Source organism: Xyrauchen texanus, chromosome 40 (assembly GCF_025860055.1).
Source record: "Xyrauchen texanus isolate HMW12.3.18 chromosome 40, RBS_HiC_50CHRs, whole genome shotgun sequence".
NCBI classification, from domain to species: Eukaryota; Metazoa; Chordata; class Actinopteri; order Cypriniformes; family Catostomidae; genus Xyrauchen; species Xyrauchen texanus.
The window spans coordinates 15,353,120-15,372,489 of NC_068315.1; the positions used below are offsets into that span (position 1 = coordinate 15,353,120).

General features: G+C 41.5%; 1 protein-coding gene across 1 annotated transcript in view; it reads right to left on the reverse strand.

Annotated features, from left to right (window-relative positions):
- Positions 1-19,370, reverse strand: part of LOC127633221 (protein kinase C epsilon type-like) — a 97,854-nt gene that overhangs the window by 53,100 nt on the left and 25,384 nt on the right. The window contains exon 2 of the mRNA XM_052112150.1: positions 12,950-13,013. Coding sequence (XP_051968110.1) covers positions 12,950-13,013 — 64 coding nt within the window. The remainder of the gene's footprint in view (positions 1-12,949; positions 13,014-19,370) is intronic.

Consider the following 19,370-nt stretch of genomic DNA (forward strand, 5'->3'; position numbering starts at 1 on the left):
AAACCGAGCTGGATTTGAACAACAAGCATATACACAAGGCTCTACAACTCACAGTTAAAAGATCTCTACAATTGCAGTAACATTGTTCAGATTTTCACCTTGTACACTCTTTCACCTTGTTCTCTCCATCTCTCTTTCTCACCTGCTCGCAGACCTCTCACACACTCCATCCATCCGAAAGTGTGAGCACACAGGCTCGTTCCCATGACAACCCCTGCAATCTAAACCATCTCAGCGCCTAGGCCGCCCCACTGAACAAACACACAATGACCATAGAAGATCCCCTGCTCTCCATACAGATAACCAGATTTGGACTTCAAGAAAGAGCAGGGGTGGGTACGGTTCAAAGATAAGGTCCTTGGAAAAAAATAACTAGATTGAGTAGATCTAGTGTACTGCAGCCTACAATTCAGGGAGTTATTAAAGGAAAATTCTGTCATCATTTACTTCATTTACCCTCATGTTGTTCTAAACTGAATGACTTTCTTTCTTCTGTGAATCACAAAAGATGTTAGGCACAATGACAGCCTCAGTCAAGAGATACATGAAAAAAAATATGCAATGAAATCTGTCTAAAATCTGTCTAAAATCTCCTTTTGAGTTCCAAGGAAGAAAGAACGTCATAAGGGATTGCAACAACACGGGGGTGAGAAATGCTGACAGAATGTTCATTTCTGGGTGAACTACACTTTTAAGGAGAGAGAATAAAATATCTAAAATCTAAAAATAGTCAATATCACCTCTCCTTGCTGCGTGCATACATTTGTATGGTAATTGGCCGGCACAAAGTTCAAGTGTGGGAAGAACAGGAAGTGGATGGGACAGCCAATCAGAATTGAGGTTAAAGGGTTAGCTGAGGCAGTATTTGGATGTCTTTTTTTTGTTTCACTCACTATGTATGTGTATTACTGTAGAGCCGGAGTCTTTAACAAGGGGTCCACAGCAGTACTGCAGGGGGGTCCACCAACTATTATTTAATGTTAATATTAAACAAATTATTGTTTGAAGAATAAAATGTGCTTAACACAATGTTGTATTAAAAAGAATGTTCCAGGTTCAATACAAGTTGAGCGCAATCAACAGCATTTGTGGCATAATGTTGATTACCCAAATAAAAATCCAATTTTGACAATGAAAATTAATGTGGACAATTTTTTAAGGATTTAAAGGCTGAAATGTGAAGGGTTTTAGGGTTTGTTAACATTACATCATCATGGTAATGAAGTTGTAAAATTTGCTATAACTTTACAGAGAAAAGGTTTGAAAGTGATTTTATCACACTAAAATCAAGTTTACATGCATTTTGTTAATGTCTTGTGGTTTTACTTTTGAAACGGTGATTGTTTTACCGTTCAAAAATTGGCCCCAAATTCACTACAATTATAAGTGCCTCAATGTAACCAGTATGTTTGCTTTTTTTTTTAAGAAAAGATGGAATGAGTCTAAATACATTTTTGTGGTAATCAACATTATGCATCAAAAGCTATCGACTGAGCTTAACTTGTTTTTAACACAGAACATTCCTTTAAATGTTTAATTCTCTCTCCCAAATTGCAATGTATTAAAGGTCCCCTGACATGAAATTTTCACTTTCTGAGGTTTTTTAACATTAATATTAGTTCCCCTAGCCTGTATTTGGTCCCATCGTGTCTAGAAATTTCAGTCGGTGTAAACCTAGTTTTGGCTATCTTTCTCTGCCTGTGAGAAAATGAGATCTCAGACGGGCTGATCTTGAATCTCCCCTGTATGACGTCATACAGGGGAAAGGTTACCTCCCCCTTCTCTGCTTTGCCCGCCCAGAAAATTCGAGCTAGGAAGTACGAACGCGCGTGATTTTAGTTTATCCTCGAGAGATATCATGGCGTGTGACCGATCGAAGCACAAAAGTTGCTCAATAATTGAATGCACAAATGATCACAGAAGTCTTTTTTTACTTCCTTCATCCAATCCCCAGAAGGATCAATGGATAAATTTCATTTACTCTGGGAATGCACCGACACAACACACCAAATTTTTGTATGTCTGCCCCAAACATTTCACAGACGACTGTTTTCACAACATGGGTCAGTTCAGAGCTGGGCATGCTGAACGTCTGAAACTGAAGTCTGGATCAGTACCAACTCTCTTTGGCTCACCTACAAACCTCGGACAAGTAAGTCAACTAATTATATGTAATTGTGTTGCTTTACTATTTATGGTTACCTAGCTTGTTACACGTAGAATGTGGCTGTAACATTAGCTATGCAGCTAACAGCCGAGTTACTGTCGCTAATGTAAAGGTAGATAGCATCAGGTATATGTGTGAATACACACACTGTAACGCAAGTGTTGTACACTCCTTTGTTATTTGGATATCAATTCTCCTGTTGGTGATATGTTTACAAAATTACAGACGTTTCAGATGTCTGCGTACTAGAACATCAAACGTTAGGCACAAAAAAACAGTTTTTTCCCCATGCTATCTGCACACACTTGGCTAATGAAGCTCATTCTGATTCAAACTGAAACGCTTGAGACTGCGTGTCTAAGTGCCATTGCAATATATCCAATGTAAACATGCATGGTACCGTTGCCGCAAGCTGGTCAAGACCACACCCACACTACACCTTGCCCCACCTTTCTCCTCCTCATTAGCATTTAAAACTACAGACACCGAAACGGCACGTCTGAAGGAAAGCTCATTATGGGTTGGCTTGTAGTGGCTATAATTCTGTACCAAGGCTGAATTTTGTAAAAGATATTTGAGATACAGTACTAGGGACCACTAAGGCCTATATCAAAGCCTACAAAAAGAAGCATGTCAGGGGACCTTTAAGTAAAACTAGAAAATAATGTACTGGTATAAAACTCACATTAATACATTAGTACATGAATAGTGATTATTTAAATAGCTTTGCAATATAAGCATCATAACAAAGTATCTAAATGCCTTGATATGGTACTATACACATAATATTATAGCCAAGAATAAATTGCAAAACATACTATATGTAATAGGGGTTCCTGCTCCATCTCTATATCCACTGGGAGTTCCTTGAGTCCTACAGCCCTGCTGTAGTGTAGCAATGTATTCTTGACTGTGCATATGCGTTTGTGTTTTAAGGGTGCCCAACCTTGGTTTCAGCCCACCAAAATGGACCTCTGGCTCTCTAAACACAACACCACCTGCCACCATTATGCACACCTATAATACGTGTCTGTCTGATTGTCTGTCTGTTTCTTAATCCATGGCTCAGTCCTACCTGCTATTTTGAGACAATAAATCCTAAACAACTGACATGCTGCACCTGACAAAAACATTTCCAGTCATTCATGTGCTCAAACACAGACACCTCATGTGCACACAGACACATACTACTAATCTGTTTTGTCAGCCCACGTTTGTTAGATCCTTTAATATGGTTAAATGTATTGACTGGAGATGAGTCAGAGGCCTAGGGAAGGAGCAATACATTTGGCTGATCATAGGATAACTATAAATAGAGGAGTGTAAAGATAGAAGCACATGTCACCTCCCATCAGAAGGGAGCGCTGATATAAGCAAAAGGGACAAGCTCACACAAAGCAAAGGTGGGAGACAAGGCTGTTTATTGCTCCCCTTTTCTATACAATATCTCTGGATTTATGTGTGTACATTGCATTTATGTGAGTTTTTTATGTGTGTAAAAAAAAAAACAGTGAGACTGATATAAATTGGTGATTTTGCAATTAGGGAACTTGTGACATGAAAAATTAAACTTCTTCACACTGAATTTTAGTTAAAACATAATTGTCCTGGAGTAAATATATGATCATGCCCCTGATCCATTGGTGATGAGCCCTTAATGTAACATTTCAACACACTTAAAAAAATAAGATAAAGTCAATCACGATACATAATAAAAACTTAATTTTTTTTATAATATGTCCTTTACTTACTATACTGTAAGTAGCTTTATCTTTAACTACATTTCACTTTAAAATCATCCTAGGCTTACAGAAAAGTTAAACTAATTGAATAAGCACCCACATTTCTTCAGTTTATCAGAATGAATCATCTGTGACAAGCATAGCAGATGAGAAGCCGCTGATATTATCAGTCTGTAAACTGCAATGAAGATTTGTGCTCTGAATTGGTTATGACTCACACAAGTGCCTAGTAGGATGTGGGGTCAAGCAGGTGGGAATGTAGGTAATTGTATATAAAGCAGGAACACTGCAGTGCCTGAGCTATTCTGGTCTGCGTAGCTTGAGGTGCTACTGAAAATACCTCAACAGCCCTTCATATCTAAACAGAGTCTCTTGTTTGAGTGTGTGTGTCTGTGTGTGTGTGTGTGTGTGTGTATCAGGGATCACTCAACTGAAACACGTTTGCTGAACAGCCACTGCTGTTCCGTATTTAAGACCCTCGTCAGCATCCACCAGTCACAGCAACATGTCCTCCTTGAGCTGCGCACAGAACAGGAGCAGCATTGCGCTCTTCCAGGCCCAAGCGGAGGACCTTGCTGTCCCAAGAGGGGGGCGGCAGCTGCAACCCCAGACCCCACAACCACCCCATGTTCTGTTCGCTAAGATGGGCCCCCAAAATGATCTGGAGGCCTTCCTGGAGCTCTTTGAACAGACAGCGGGGGCCTGCGGATGTCTGAGCACTCAGTGGGTGGTCTGTCTAATACCAAATTTGTCCAGGGAAGCACGGGCACAGCAGGTACCCACTGAAAACCTCCTGGGTCGGTCTGACGGCCGAGCAACAGCGCAAACGCTTCCGCTCCCTGATCATTAGCGAGCATGGCCACCAGTTTGCCTTCGCCCAGCAGCTCCAGGACGCCTGCCAGAGGTAGTTGCTGGCTGAGCAACGTGGCATCGGGCTGTGACTGACCTGGTGGTACTGGAGCAGTTTATTGCTCGGCTTACGAGGGGGACGGCAGAGTGGGTCTATTGCAGAGAACCACATGGCGGCATATTCGGGAGCCGGCGAGCCCTGAGATCCTTCTCTCTCTCTCTCCTGTCTTCCCTCCTTCCCCTTCATTCCACCCTTTTCATCCTACCCGGAAACAGGGGGTGCCCCCTCCCAAATCAGCTCCTTGGCTTTGGAGACTGCACTACCCGCCAGTTTCCACTCTCCCTCTCCACTCTCAGGTTGGCGAACACGCTGCCACGGGTGCGGGCATGAAAACCGGGATGGTTTGCTGGAGCTGTGAAGAGACGAGGCATTTCCAGGACCAATGCAGGGTGATGGAGGTAGGGACATTGGCCTGGGTCCCTGACGTTCCACAGGCTGCCCCCAATCAAGCAGGGATGTACAGCATACCCGTGTGTATTAAGTGGGAACATACCAGGCCTTGGTGTATTCAGGTTGCAACCAAACCCCCATCCATCAATACATGGTTCAAGACAAGTCTTTGGGTGCTAGTCACAGGGTGAAGGTGAGGTGTGTGCATGATGATATCCATGGTTATCTGGTAGTGATGCTTACTATTCAATTCCGGGGACAAAAGCATAGTGTCGAGGCAGCGGTTAGTCCCGACCTCACCCACACGCTAATCTCGGGTAGGAATTGGCCGGTATTTACCACTTTATTGAGGGAAATGTTCTTGTGTGTGGTTTGCGATGCGCTGGCTGGGGAGTTGGAGCCAGGGTCATCTACGTCAGCTCCACAGCAGGATGGTATAAGGGAGGGGGAAGGCTCGGCTTCCCCAGCCCTTAGAGGATTCCCTGCAGGGGATTTCCCTCTGGAGCTGATGCAAAATGAAACCTTTAGGCACGCCTTCAACCACGTGAAAGTAATTGATGGTCAACGTCTTCAGCCAGACATTGCACCTACATATCCATAATTTGCTATTATAAATGATCAGTTGTATCAAGTGAGACAGGACACTAAATCAAAAGAAGATACAACACAGTTGTTGATACCAAAGAGCCATCGGCTATTCACAGGTATGTTCGCAGATGGTGTGTGGCATGCTATGAATGTCAGCTGGTGAATCCGCCGGGGACCCCAAGAGCACCTTTGCGCCTGCTTCCTTTGATCAAGTTTCGACGACTGGACCTCGTCGGTCCATTACAGTGGATGGCAAGTGGACATCACTCTGTGTTGGTTCTAATGGACTATGCAATGTGATATCCAGAAGCAGTGCCTCTATGCAAAATTTCAGAATGTAGTGTTGCAGAGGCACTTTTCAGAATCATCTCCCGAGTGGGGATTCCGAAAGAAATCCTCACTGATCAAGGCAATAGTTTCATGTCATGTACACTACGCAAGCTGTATGAATTATTGTGTATTAAATCGATTTGTATAAGCGTGTATATTGGCAGATAACACCAACGTCCCGTTCAGTTTGTTTGGGGCCCTGGTTAAGACCGCACTCTGCGTACGCTGCTGCCTGTCTGGATGACATCTTTATATACAGTAATGAATGGCAGCTGCAAATGCAGCATCAGAGGGCAGTTCTGAGGTCACTGCGATGGGCGGGACTCACGGCAAACACCAAGAAGTGCGCAATTGGATGGGTGGAGGTACAGTATCTGGTATTCCACTTGAGTCACGAGACCCAAGACCAAAAAGGAGGTGAGACAGTTCCTGGGGCTGGCTGGCTATTATAGAAGGTTTGTGCCTAATTATTTGGACATCAACAGTCTGCTGACTGATGTAACTAAAAAGGCAGCCCCATACCCGGTCCAGTGGTCGGAGCTGTGCTAACAGACTTTTAAGCACATGAAAGCTGTGCTTTGTGGTGGGGCATTATTACATGCTCCGGATTTTGCTCTCCTTTTTGTGTTACAGAACGACACGTCGGACAGGGGGTTGGGAGCCGTGTTACTCCAGGTGGTCGAGAAGTGCCCGGTGCTGTACATCAGCTGGAAGCTTTCACAGAGAGAGGAGAGATACAGCACTGTTTAGAAGGATTTATATCATCAAGCCGGTTCTCGCCTCTTCCTTTCCGGGTTTCCGGCACCAGTGTAAAGAGATCAATGGAAAGGAGGAGGCGAGAACCGTCTTGACGATATAAATAATAGTTTAATGATAAACTTAAAAGAAGACACAAACACACACATGACGGACATGTCCGTAACGATCTCTCTCTCCCGCACGATCCCTTGCAGTCGACCTTTATCCCTCACTGAGGCATAATTAGCCTAATATGGGACCGGGTGTGTAGGATCACGACCCGGCCCCGCCCTCCGCCCTGCCACAAGCACATAACTGGTGATCAGAAGGTTGTCGGTTCGATCCCCACAGACACCATCATTGCGTCCTTGAGCAAGGCACTTAACTCCAGGTTGCTCCGGGGGGATTGTCTCTGTAATAAGTGCACTGTAAGTTGCTTTGGATAAAAGCGTCTGCCAAAATGCATAAATGTAAACTTTCACCAGGTGGTTTTATAACATTAAAGAGTGGCTCAATAAATGTAATTAGAAACATGAAGGCAAAAGGCCCTACAAGAGCAGGGGGCCCTCATAGTCACAGAGCCCTGTTGAGGGGGCATGGCATAAGCTGTGGGGCCCACATATTTAAGCATATACAAACATTTGATTTAAATGTTGATGGCCTAGAGACCTTGCACCCCAGGGCCACTGGCCCCATTGGCCCAGTCTGTAATTCACGTATGGTGTGTGTGTGTGTGTGTGTGTGTGTGTGTGTGTGTGTGTGTGTGTGTGTGTGTGTGTGTGTGTGATTGATTGGATCTGTTTGTGGAGACAAGAACACACTCTCCTACCTCTTGGGGCAAAAAATCTCAAAAGCTACTGGTTGTATGGTAGTCATGGCAGCAAATATCAAAGGTCATGACCTAAAAGGGTAATGAATGACCTGGCACTGTCTGGTGCAGTAAGTGCTTTTTTGATGCTTGATGATGCATGCTGGGAATCTGGTGTATGTTCTTGAGTATGTGTACAGCTATTGATTTTTTGAAAATGTTTAAAAATATTGTAACAAGTTCAGGATGGGCAAGGAGGTGGCGGGAACGGGAAGAACAGACAACATAACTTTAATGATGTAAAAGAACTGAAACATAACATAAAACACATAGGCCCGGCCATGCCCTCCTTCTCACAATCCTCCACCGCCCGATTCAGGGCGGGGAAACCTCAAGCATGACATACTCCCCTCCCCTCCCTTCCTGGAGGGGAGGTGTTGCCCTTCCGGCAGTCCTTCTGACGGCAGGTCTTCCCTGCCACTCTGGAGCCCTGGGAGAGACGAGGGGAGGGAGAGGGAAAGAGCGAGGGAGAGAGACAGAGAGAGATAGAAAGGAGAGAGAGAAAAACTCACTCGCCGGTCCCCAGACCTGCCATTGCCTTGTCCTTAGCCACTCCTCCGTCCTCTGCTGGATGACAGCCGCTCATCCCCTGGTGGACGGGAGCGAGTCCTCCAACTCCCGGCGGCCGGCAACAATGGGTAAGTGTAATGGGTAAGGATGGGCAAGGAGGAGGTGGGAACCGGCAGAACAGTCAACATAACTTTAATGACATAAAGAAAATGAAACATAACATAAAACGCATAGCCGCCCACACAGAAGCCACATGTCTCTCTCTCTCTCTCTCTCTTTCTCTCTTTCTCAAACTGGCACCCCAGCTTGTCTTTATCCCCCTCCCAGATGATTAGATGACTCTGTGCTGGCCATGCACCCTCAAGGCCCGGCCATGCCCTCCTCCTCTTCACAAATATATCTAACTGGCCTGATCTCTTTTTTCCTGTGAGGTCAGGCTGTTGTTGGGTTTCTCATGCCCATTTCAAATAATCCCATCTAGTGAGGTCAGAGCAGGCAGAGTGCTTTGGATCAATAAGAAAGATCAACCAAAGATCAATAGGCGTGTGGATATACAGTCATAGGCCACTGGATATAAACACAGTGAAAGCAGGGGAACGGAGGGATGCTGAGCTCTCATTTATGCCCAGTGCTAAGTCGCACATTAGAAGTAACTGACTGTTTGCACAGCGACACTGAAATTAAGTGGTCTCCAGCCAAGCTCATCCACAGTGTACTGACACTTCTGAACAGATGCCTGTGATTAACACAACATCCAGACAACAAAACTATTACTTAGACACATCAAGCTTTCATGTGTTTTGTTGTCTGTTGTAATTGAGTGTGTATTATTTTCACAGCTCACTGGTTAGTTAACCTAATCTACTGAATAGGGTTGGGAACTGAGAACTTCTTATTTAGAACCGGTTACATTTAAAAAAATAAATAACTGGACCGAAACATTTTCATGATTTAAATGATTTTTGGTTCCATTAATGGTTCTAAAACATGCCCTCTGATAGTGTATACTAAATCAGCAGCAGCAACATACATACAACATACACAGTGACCAGAAAACAAATGACTCTTAAGAGCCCATTCTTTTTTAATCTAAAGCTGGACCAGTGTACACTGATTCCCAAACTAATGACTCTTATGAGTTGGCTCCTTGTAATCTCCACTGCAAACCTACCTCACAAGCAAATGACTCTTATTGGCTGGTTCTTTTTGGTGAATATAAATCTTACTGTAGATCAGAGTTTCCGCTAGAAAAAAATGGTGCCGGTCAAAGTGACCGGCAGAGGTTTCGTTTTACGGACATTTTGATGATATGCCGGTCAAATATATCGCCTCTTAATTAGTCAAGTTGAGGAAAACTGGAGGCAGTCTATGTAACTTAAAAAATGACATAATCAGGCCGTATAGAATGCAACATATTATTAGCTTAACTTTCAAATAGACGAAAAAAAAAACATGAACGTCCGATTGGCGTCAATCAACGCCAATTGTTTTTTACTGTGGTTTCACACACATTCACTTTTTGAAACATTGAGGCACGGATGTACCTAATACAAATAAATAAAACATCTCCAGTTAACTAGCAGATCATTCATTTAGTCCGTTATTAAATAAGAGATCTAGCGCTAAAATCTGTTGTTTTTGAAATCAAGCTGAGCGCTCGTGTCCGCTGCTATCAGTTGCATGGACGACGCGCTGCGCGAGTTGCGCAATCTTCACTAGGACGCTGCGTTTCAATCTATCGCCGTTGCGGAGACTCTCTATTAATTCCGGTGAAATCACAAAATAAAATGCACACAAACGTGTCCCTGCTTGATATAGACTGTAACCATGCACTGATGAACATAGGCTATTCAGTTTTGATGATAGAGAAAAAAACTGCACGAATGCGCGGATTAGAAGCACTGATCTATCTATAATGAGATGTTCCTGATTCACCATCGTCTGGCCTCTGAAAAAGCTTTTAAAGCTAGTCTGCCTGGGCCTGGCCATATTTGAAACGTCTCACTCAATCGTTCGTTGTTTAGGTCTATATTGCAGCCGTTTTAGGCGTGCGCTTTATTTGAAATGCAGCATGCGATGTTGTTTCATAACTTTCAAACGATAGAGCCTGTTCCTTTATAACATAGCAAGAGATCGGTGTATTTTTGCTTTATACATTTTAGGCTTATTCTCAAATTCAGATTGTGTTAGGGGGACGGGATTATTAGGCAATTTTAATCGGACAATTTGACCGGAGGGATTTAATTTTGTCGGACATTTAATTTTTTTACCGGCCAATGTCCGGTAATTACCGGACAACGGAAACCCTGCTGTAGATGTGTAAGAATTTATTTTTTCAGCAGAACACAAATTATGATATTTGGAAGAATATCTCAGCTCTATAGATCCATTCAGTGCAAGTGAATGGGTGCCAAAATTTGTAAGCTTCAAAAAACACATAAAGGCATCATAAAAGTAATCTATTCGATATGATAGGTGTAAGTGAAATACAGATCAATATTTAAGTCAGTTTATGCTTGAAATTCATCTCCCTGCTCAGTAAGGGGCAATATGCATGAAGCATGTGAATTACAAAATAAATCAATAAATTCCTTATGATTCCCATAGTATTAAAGCATGATGTACAAATAGAATGATTCAAGCTTTAAAAGGAATAGCTCACTTTTATTGTTAAATGGTTCACATTTATCTTTTGCTCATCCTCATGTCTTTTCAACACAAAACACTAATAGAAGACATTTTAAACAACGCTTACACTAGAACCAATTACATTTGGGGGGACTTGCCAAGGCTTTATGAAACCAGCAGTAACCAGCAGCATAGACCACCATTGAAATGCATGCTCTAAGATGGTCTTTTCAACAGTTTGATGAGTGTTCAGTGTTCTGTGAAATCAAAGGACAATGCATCTACAAGTTTATCCTCAGTGAATTTGGGATGACTTCAAGGACATTAACACAAAAATATAAAATAATTTTGTTTAACCATTGACCCATGACACTCATTTTAACCTCTAACAGTTCTAAACATAAGTCTAAACATAACTAATATTGTAATTATATTAATTCATTTTCTGTTATACCATAATTTAATGTACAGCTGCTTTGAAACAACGCCTGTTGTGAAAATCACTATACAAATAAATGTGAACTACTGTATCCCTTTAAAAAGCAGTAACAGCCATTGTCTGAATTTGGATTGAGTTATTTGATTGTTATTCAATTAAGATTTTCTGACACAATTATTTCAATCAGTGCAGCCAGTCAGGCCCTGTATAACCTTAGATAGTAGAATTAAACATAACTATTTCTAAATCAGAGTTCATCAATTCTCCTTAGATACTGCATTCATTACTTTAGCTTGACTGCAGAAGGTAATTCCCTGCACCAGACTCATGTCTCAACAATGAGTGAGTTGATCTCAACATATGCTCGTCATACACCCAGGAAAGAACAGCTTCAGCCCAGTCACACATATGAGTCTGTATAAAAGTAGGATTTCCCAAATGGACACTGTTGCTTTCTCTGCCACACACACTTCCTCTCACACAAAAGTATACTGGTTCAGGAAATGGACCAAGGGACCTTTCTCTATATGCACTTGTGATGAATCACAAAACCAAGAGGATTTCATAAATCTATCACCACGGCAGACAGCTCTGCTAGCATCAAATGATTGCTCCAAACTAAGTGCATGTATACTATACTGTAGATGACCAAATGTGTGGACACCCCTTTCTAATCAATGGTTTTGGCAATTTCAATAATACCAGCAAAGACTAATCTTAATGCTTCAGCATACAATGATATTCTAGAGGATTGTGTGCTTCTAATTTTGGTGCAACTGTTTGGGAAGGGCCATTTTTGTGATCCAACATTACAAAGCCTCTGTGCACACGACAAGGTCTATAAACACATGTTGTACTGCGTTAGGTGTGGAAGAATTTGATTGGCCTGCCCAAAACCAAGACCTATTCAACACCTTTGGGATGAATTGAAATGCAGACTGCGATGAGCCAGACCTCATCACTCAACATCAATGGACAACCTCACTGATGTTCCTGTGTCTGAATGGGATAAAATCCCCACAGTCTAATAGTGAAAAGGTGACTATTTAAATGTTTGCAAAACTTGTTATACGTGTCTATAACTACTTATTTTGCTCTCTATTACTCAGATCCTGCTATTTTATGATATCCACACCCTTTTACTCAAAAACATCTTTTGAAAAACAATGAAGTTTAATGGTTGCATTACAGACCCATCTACACTGTATACACTTATTCCAATGTAAACACCTTGTGCAGTAGCATTCAAGTCCAACTATGAACTCATACTGATACGTGACAAAAACCATATAGTCATAGAAGTGGGACGAAATTAGGTGGTTGCTTAAGAAAATGTGCTTTTTCATTTCGCTTTTGCATTTTAAAACACTAATGGCCTTAAAACCAAGTCTGAATATGACACCATTTTACTTGCTTTTGGTGCCCGTAACAGGACAATTCACTGGAAACCTGCAGCCAAACGTGTTATACAGCATGTACATTTTGATTTGCAAAATTTTGTCATGTTCACCTACATTTCATTACACCAGGCTGCATGTTTTTAAATTAAATGTTCAACAACATATTAGTACTGATGCTCATATTGTATAAGTATTGCACTTCATCTTGTTTCTCTTGTGTTTATTTGCTGTGACCTCACCTTCACTTGAGGATCCCGAAAGGTTAATGACAACGTACACTTTGCCCTCTGGCTCCAGGTCGATCTGTATAGAGGAAACAAAGAAACCAATCATCAGAGAAAAGCATTTTAGTACAAAAGGGAGACCGAACAAACTCATCCCAAAACACAGAACCCTTTATTGACTGACATATAAAACTGCCATTGGTCAATGTCATCAGTACAGTAGGTGTGACCTGGAGCTCCACCTACTTTGAGGCAGACAGCTAATTCCCGTTCAATCAGTTTAGATCAGTTAACATGAAAACCCCGGCGAGCAGAGTTATTAGCGAGCTGGTGCAAATTTATCTACATCTATACGATTATTCGGGTAGAGAAATTTTCCAAGAACATGTCATGTGATTTTTTTTGGTTTAATTAGTCTACAAAAGGAATCAAATAATATCTAACCCATTCACATTATTGTTTGATTGTTGTTTCATTCATGTACTGTCTGCAGCCAAAAGCCATTCATGTCCAAAGTAATATATGCCAATATCATAATTCAGATTTCTGTCTGTGTTCAGTCTGTATTCAGCAAATTAACACTCTTTTATATACCATATTTACAGTAGTATCAGTGTCATCATAATGACAATAACGGAGTGTAACTGGTGCATATTATGGCCGTGTATAACGTGTTAGCGCATTAGAAACATGAATGTAGAAGGTAAACATTACAAATTACACATTATCTACTGCATATATACTACTTTAAATAATCATTGAGTATCGACTTCCGCTTCTTTTACTTAATTCTACTCATATACATTTGAAGTCAGAAGTTTACATACACCTTAGCCAAATACATTTAAACTAAGTTTTTCACAATTCCTGACATTTAATCGAAGAAAACATTTCCTGTCATACGTCAGTTAGGATCACTACTTTATTTTAAGAATGTGAAATAATAGTATTAGAGAGAATGGTTTATTTTAGCTTTTATTTCTTTCATCACATTCCCAGTAGGTCAGAAGTTTACATACAATTTGCTAGTATTTGGTAGCATTGCCTTTAAATTGTTTAACTTGGGTCAGACATTTTGGGTAGCCTTCCACAAGCTTCTCACAATAAGTTGCTGGAATTTTGCCCCATTCCTTCAGACAGAACAGGTGTAACTGAGTCAGGTTTGTAGGCCTCCTTGCTCACACACACTTCAGTTCTGCCCACAAATTTTCTTTCAGATTGAGGCCAGGGCCTCATTCAATACCTTGAATTTGTTGTCTTTCAGCTATTTTGCCACAAATTGTGAGGTATGCTTGGGGTCATTGTCCATATGGAAGACCCATTTGCAACCAAGCTTTAACTTCATGGCCGATGTCTTGAGATGTTGCTTCAATATATTCACATAATTTTCCTTCCTCGTGATGCCATCTATTTTGTGAAGTGCACCAGTCCCTCCTGCATTAAATCACCCCCACAACATGATGCTGCCACCCCCATGCTTCACTTTTGGGATGGTGTTCTTCAGCTGGAAAGCCTTACCTTTTTTCCTCAAAACATAACAATGGCAGTTATTGCCAAAAAGTTAAATTTTTGTTTCATCGGACAAGAAGAAATTTTTACAAAAAAATATCTAAGATCTTTGCCCCCATGTACACTTGCAAACTGTAGTCTGACTTTTCATGGCGATTTTGGAGCAGTGGTTTCTTCCTTGCTGATTTATATATAGGACTCATTTTACTGAGGATTCTAGATACTTGTCTACCCGTTTCCTCCAGCATTTTCACAATATACTTTGCTGTTGTTCTGGGATTGATTTGCACTTTTTGCACCAAACTATGTTCATCTCTAGTAGACAGAATGTGTCCCCTTCCTGAGTGGTATGATGGCTGCATGGTCCCGTGGTGTTTATACTTGTGTTCTATTGTATAGATGAATGTGGTACCTTCAGGCATTTGGAAATTGCTATCAAGGATGAACCAGACTTGTGGAGGTCCACACATTTTTATCTGAGGTCTTGGCTGATATTTTTTGGTTTTCCCATGATGTCAAGAAAAAAGGCACTGAGTTTGAAGGTAGGCCTTAAAATACATCCACAGGTACACTTCCAATTCAGTACACATCCTATCAGATGGATTGACATCATTTTCTGGAATTTTCCAAGCCAACTTCTGACCCACTGGAATTGTGACAAAGTCAATTAAAAGTAAAACAATCTGTCTGTAAACAATAGTTGGAAAAATCATTCTTGTCATTCACAAATTAGACTTCAACTATAATTAGGCATGAAGGCATTGATAAAAGATTTTAATGTCATATTAGTTGATGTTCTCCATGTAGTCTTGAGTGTCCTCATGTTTACAGTAAATGTACCTCTAAATGCTTCCCTCAGCAGCATGGCGGTTGTCTGAATATTTGCAAACAGTATGCCATTGCTCAGCTGTTTCAAACCACTTTTTGGCTCTGAGCGAAGTATGAAGAGGCTCTTCGCCATGAGTGTGCTAGGGCCTTTATTCACCTCACTTTTCTTTTATCAGTTGACGCCAAAGTTCATGATCTTAGTAATAGATTCCTGTGATTTGCTCACTAACTTCCTGCTCTCTGCCTCTTTTTATTGTCTCTATGGATTGAAGGTGGCAGAAAGTTGGCGAGTAAAATGCTTCAGTTTTATAATTCTTTATAATAAAAATAAAAAATCTTCTACTGCAGCACATCCTCAAGCGACCCACGCATACCCCACACAGGCCCGGCACCTAGCCGAGATTCACCGCCTACTCACCATCAGCTCTGCGTGGGGGGAGAGAAGCTGCTGGGAGAGGCATAAGATCCACAATGTCAGGAAACCACTGCTTAATCTTATTATGCAGAGAGAGAAGGAAACATGGTCCCTGCAGTGCATATGTGGAGGTGGATGGAGGTGTCGGAGAGAGATATTGAGTTGCATTCATAAAGTGTCTCGAAATAGGTGGCCTGTTTTATTTTTCCATTCACAGTGATCTAGATCAGCAGCAACACAGTGGATCTGATGCCAGATGAGCACTCCCACTCTCGGGCTCTTCCTGAATACAGGAATTAGGACATGAGGAAGAGCACAAGCTCATATAATGACCTCGGCTGCAGAGGAGATTTTGTTTGCCAGGATTTCAGTCACAGTTCGAGCTGTGGAGGTTGCCATTCTGTCATTTTGCCCTGAGTTTGCCATTTTGCTTTCTCGTCTGGGAGGAAACAAACAGATTTATTCCCTCCATTTCTGACAAAGTCATCAACTTTTGCTGCACTTATCAACATTTAGCTTGTCACACTCTTATAAAACTCGTTGTCATCTTTGACCACATACAAACACATCTGCTCTCATCTTAATGAAATTACAGTATAATATTAATTTCTCAGAGCTTTAAATATTGATTTAAAGGGATTGTTCACCCCAAATGAAAATTCTTGCATCATTTACTCCTAAAAATGTAGGGTTTAGTAAATCAAGACCTTTTATTTTTCATTTTTGGGTGAACTATTTCTTTAAATGACCATATGAAGTCTCTCTCAGAGTATGTGAGCACTTGATGAAATCATCTGAAATGTTAACAGGGTGATGACAAGTCTGTTATTCTGCCACGTGGCCCCTGCTCCCACCCCCTCTCTTCCTGTGATGTCATGAGATTCCATTCAAGAGCAGCCTCCTTGAGTGTGATTGTATCTGAGGTGCCACTAAATTTAACAGAGGAAGGAAAGGCCACTACGCTTGTGTGTGTGAACGTGCGAGGATGGAGCAATGTGTGTTCTGTTCTCCCCTAATGATACTCTCCAGGAAACCAGTATCATGCTTTGCTAAACAATGTTGCCAAGAGAGTACCGATGTTTTGCTGGCAGTGTAGTGAATTTGTGAGTGTGTCCAGCCGTTGATTTCAGAGATATCCCAAAGCTGCTGTCAACGTGCAGGCTCCAGGACAGGCTGTAGACAGCGATTCAGAGCCCAAGCACACACACTATACAGAGGTATCATACCCCATCTATGGCCCAGCTCAGCTCAGCTTCATATAGTCAAGCCCATAATTTCCCTACTACTTACTAAAAAACACTGAATATAGACCAATATGATCACAGAAGAAAAGGTCCCACAGGATGCCCTCAGTCCTTGCAGTCAGTCCACTGTGAATCTACATGTGATGAGAAGGGTGTGGCCAAGCCATTTGAATGTATGCCTGGCACTGAATTATCCCAATCAGCCGTGAGAGGGATAAATAGGAGCCAGAGATGCCAGTTCGAGAGAGAGAGTTGCACACAGCTCGCAGACGTGTGCATTCTGCGTTGAGCCGGGAAGGTCAACGGTGTGAGTGTCACATGGAGCTGTGTGTGTGTGCTGGCGTTATTGTGCTAAAAGCACTTATTATCTTGTGTCTGTTTTTAATTAAGTCTTTTGTAAACAGTTCACCTGGCACCACTTTCTCCTTTTTAGGGAAGGCAGAGATCTGCTACACTGGTGCCGAAACCTGGGAGTTGGAGAAATATGTGCCATCAGAGAGCCTTCACCGTTTACGGAGGATTACAACACAGAGGGAGTGATCGATTCTGTAACACTGGAGCAGTGTGTTCCCAGGAGGCGGGGAAGACCATCCAGCAGCGGAATGGCTGTAAGGGCAACAGCTCCCCACCATAAATGGGGGTCAGGCTGGACAGTGCCCCGGCCTGAATCTGGTGATGGGGGTATGTGATGAGGAGGAGATTGTGGCCTGCCACTGAATTATCCCAATCAGCTGGGAGAGGGATAAAGAAAAGTGGAAGATCCCAGTTCGAGAGAGAGTTGCACACCACTTGCAACTCTGTGCATTCTGCATTGAGCTGGGAAGGTCATCACACGGACCTCTGTGTGTGTGTGTGTGTGTGTGTGTGTGTGTGTGTGTGTATGTGTGTGTGTGTGTGTGTGCCAGCGTTATTGTGCTGAAAAGCACTTATTATGTTGTGTCTGTGTCTGCCACACTACACTTAAGTGACATATTCCTTCATTAGGACTGTTAAGTACCTAGCCGAAAAGACCAGCAAGGTCCAGCCTGGGTTATGCTGGATAGTGCTAGTTTGAGGCAGACCAACCTGTGGACCAGTATATCCAGAGTGTTTAACAGAAAACTTAGCTAGTGAAGCTGGTCAACCAGCATGGCTTTTCAAATGACCAAGAAAGTCTTACTGATTAACCTAGATAAAATGCCTGGTGGGGAAAACATGCTGGGGATCAGCATCCAACACAAAATATGCAGATTATGCACATGTACAGGCTTCACAAAAGGGTGCTTTGCAGTCACAAACAGGGTGCTCATGCCCTTCTGAATCCTTAAATGACAAACGGGACACTCTTTAGAAGAGGTCACCAATTAGTAGACCACAATCCAGATCATACTAGACAAAGCAGCAGTCTTTAAGAAACAATTTGACAATTTAGGATATAACATATCACAATTTAGTATTATTAGGGTATAATATTTCTTACTTTAAAAGGAACGAATTGCCTGTTTCATTTCATGGTCATACAACATATTGACTCCTGAAATGGTTTAAGTAATGTTAAGGTTTTCCTTAGACTCATACACAGCTCACCACAATAAGACCATACAAAAAATTATAAAAACATAAAATTCATATAAAATAAATCAATTTGTAAAATAAATAAAACAAGAAGTAATTCAATAAAACAATAAGTACAAGCGCTGATTTGGACATTTAGAGACTGGACCACTTGGAAATTTAAATGGATAGAACACCATACAACTAAAATGAAATCATTATTTACTACCAAAGAATGTTATGTTGCTCTAAGCACCAAGCACCAGTCTCCACCAGCATCTTTTTCATCCTATGAAAATTAGATTGACTGAGGCTATCAGTCTCTATTTTCTGCCTAACATCTCCTTTTGTGTTCCGCAGAGGAAATGGTCATTGGAATTGCAACATGGCAGAGAAAATGATGACTTGAAAACTTTAACCTTTGGGTGAGTTATTCATTTAATTAAATACCCCGGTCCTTCCACAAGTACACATTAGGGCTGTGTGGGACTAGTTGACTAAACGGTACTGATGCTGCTAGTCGACACTGGAATTACTAGTCAGTCAATATGTTTCCCCATTAAACTGTTTAACATTTTTACACATTTACGTTTGGCTTTATATTTTTTTAGAAAGGATAAGCTTAAATTACTGTCATGTTAATGTTACATTTTAAATATAATTAATAATACAATTATTAAAAAAGAGGATATCTTGAGCAGATGTATACATAGTTTAATTTCTTCTTCCATCTCTCACTAGCATTGCATGGAGAAAAATGTCCTGTTGCAAGACAAGCAAAATAGCTATAGAAATCACTTCGGTGGATTTCCGAAACATTGGCATCTAAGTCGCTATGGATGTTTTGACATTTGAGTCTTCTTTAAAGGTGCACTCAGTATCTTTTGTCTTTGTGTCATATTGGATT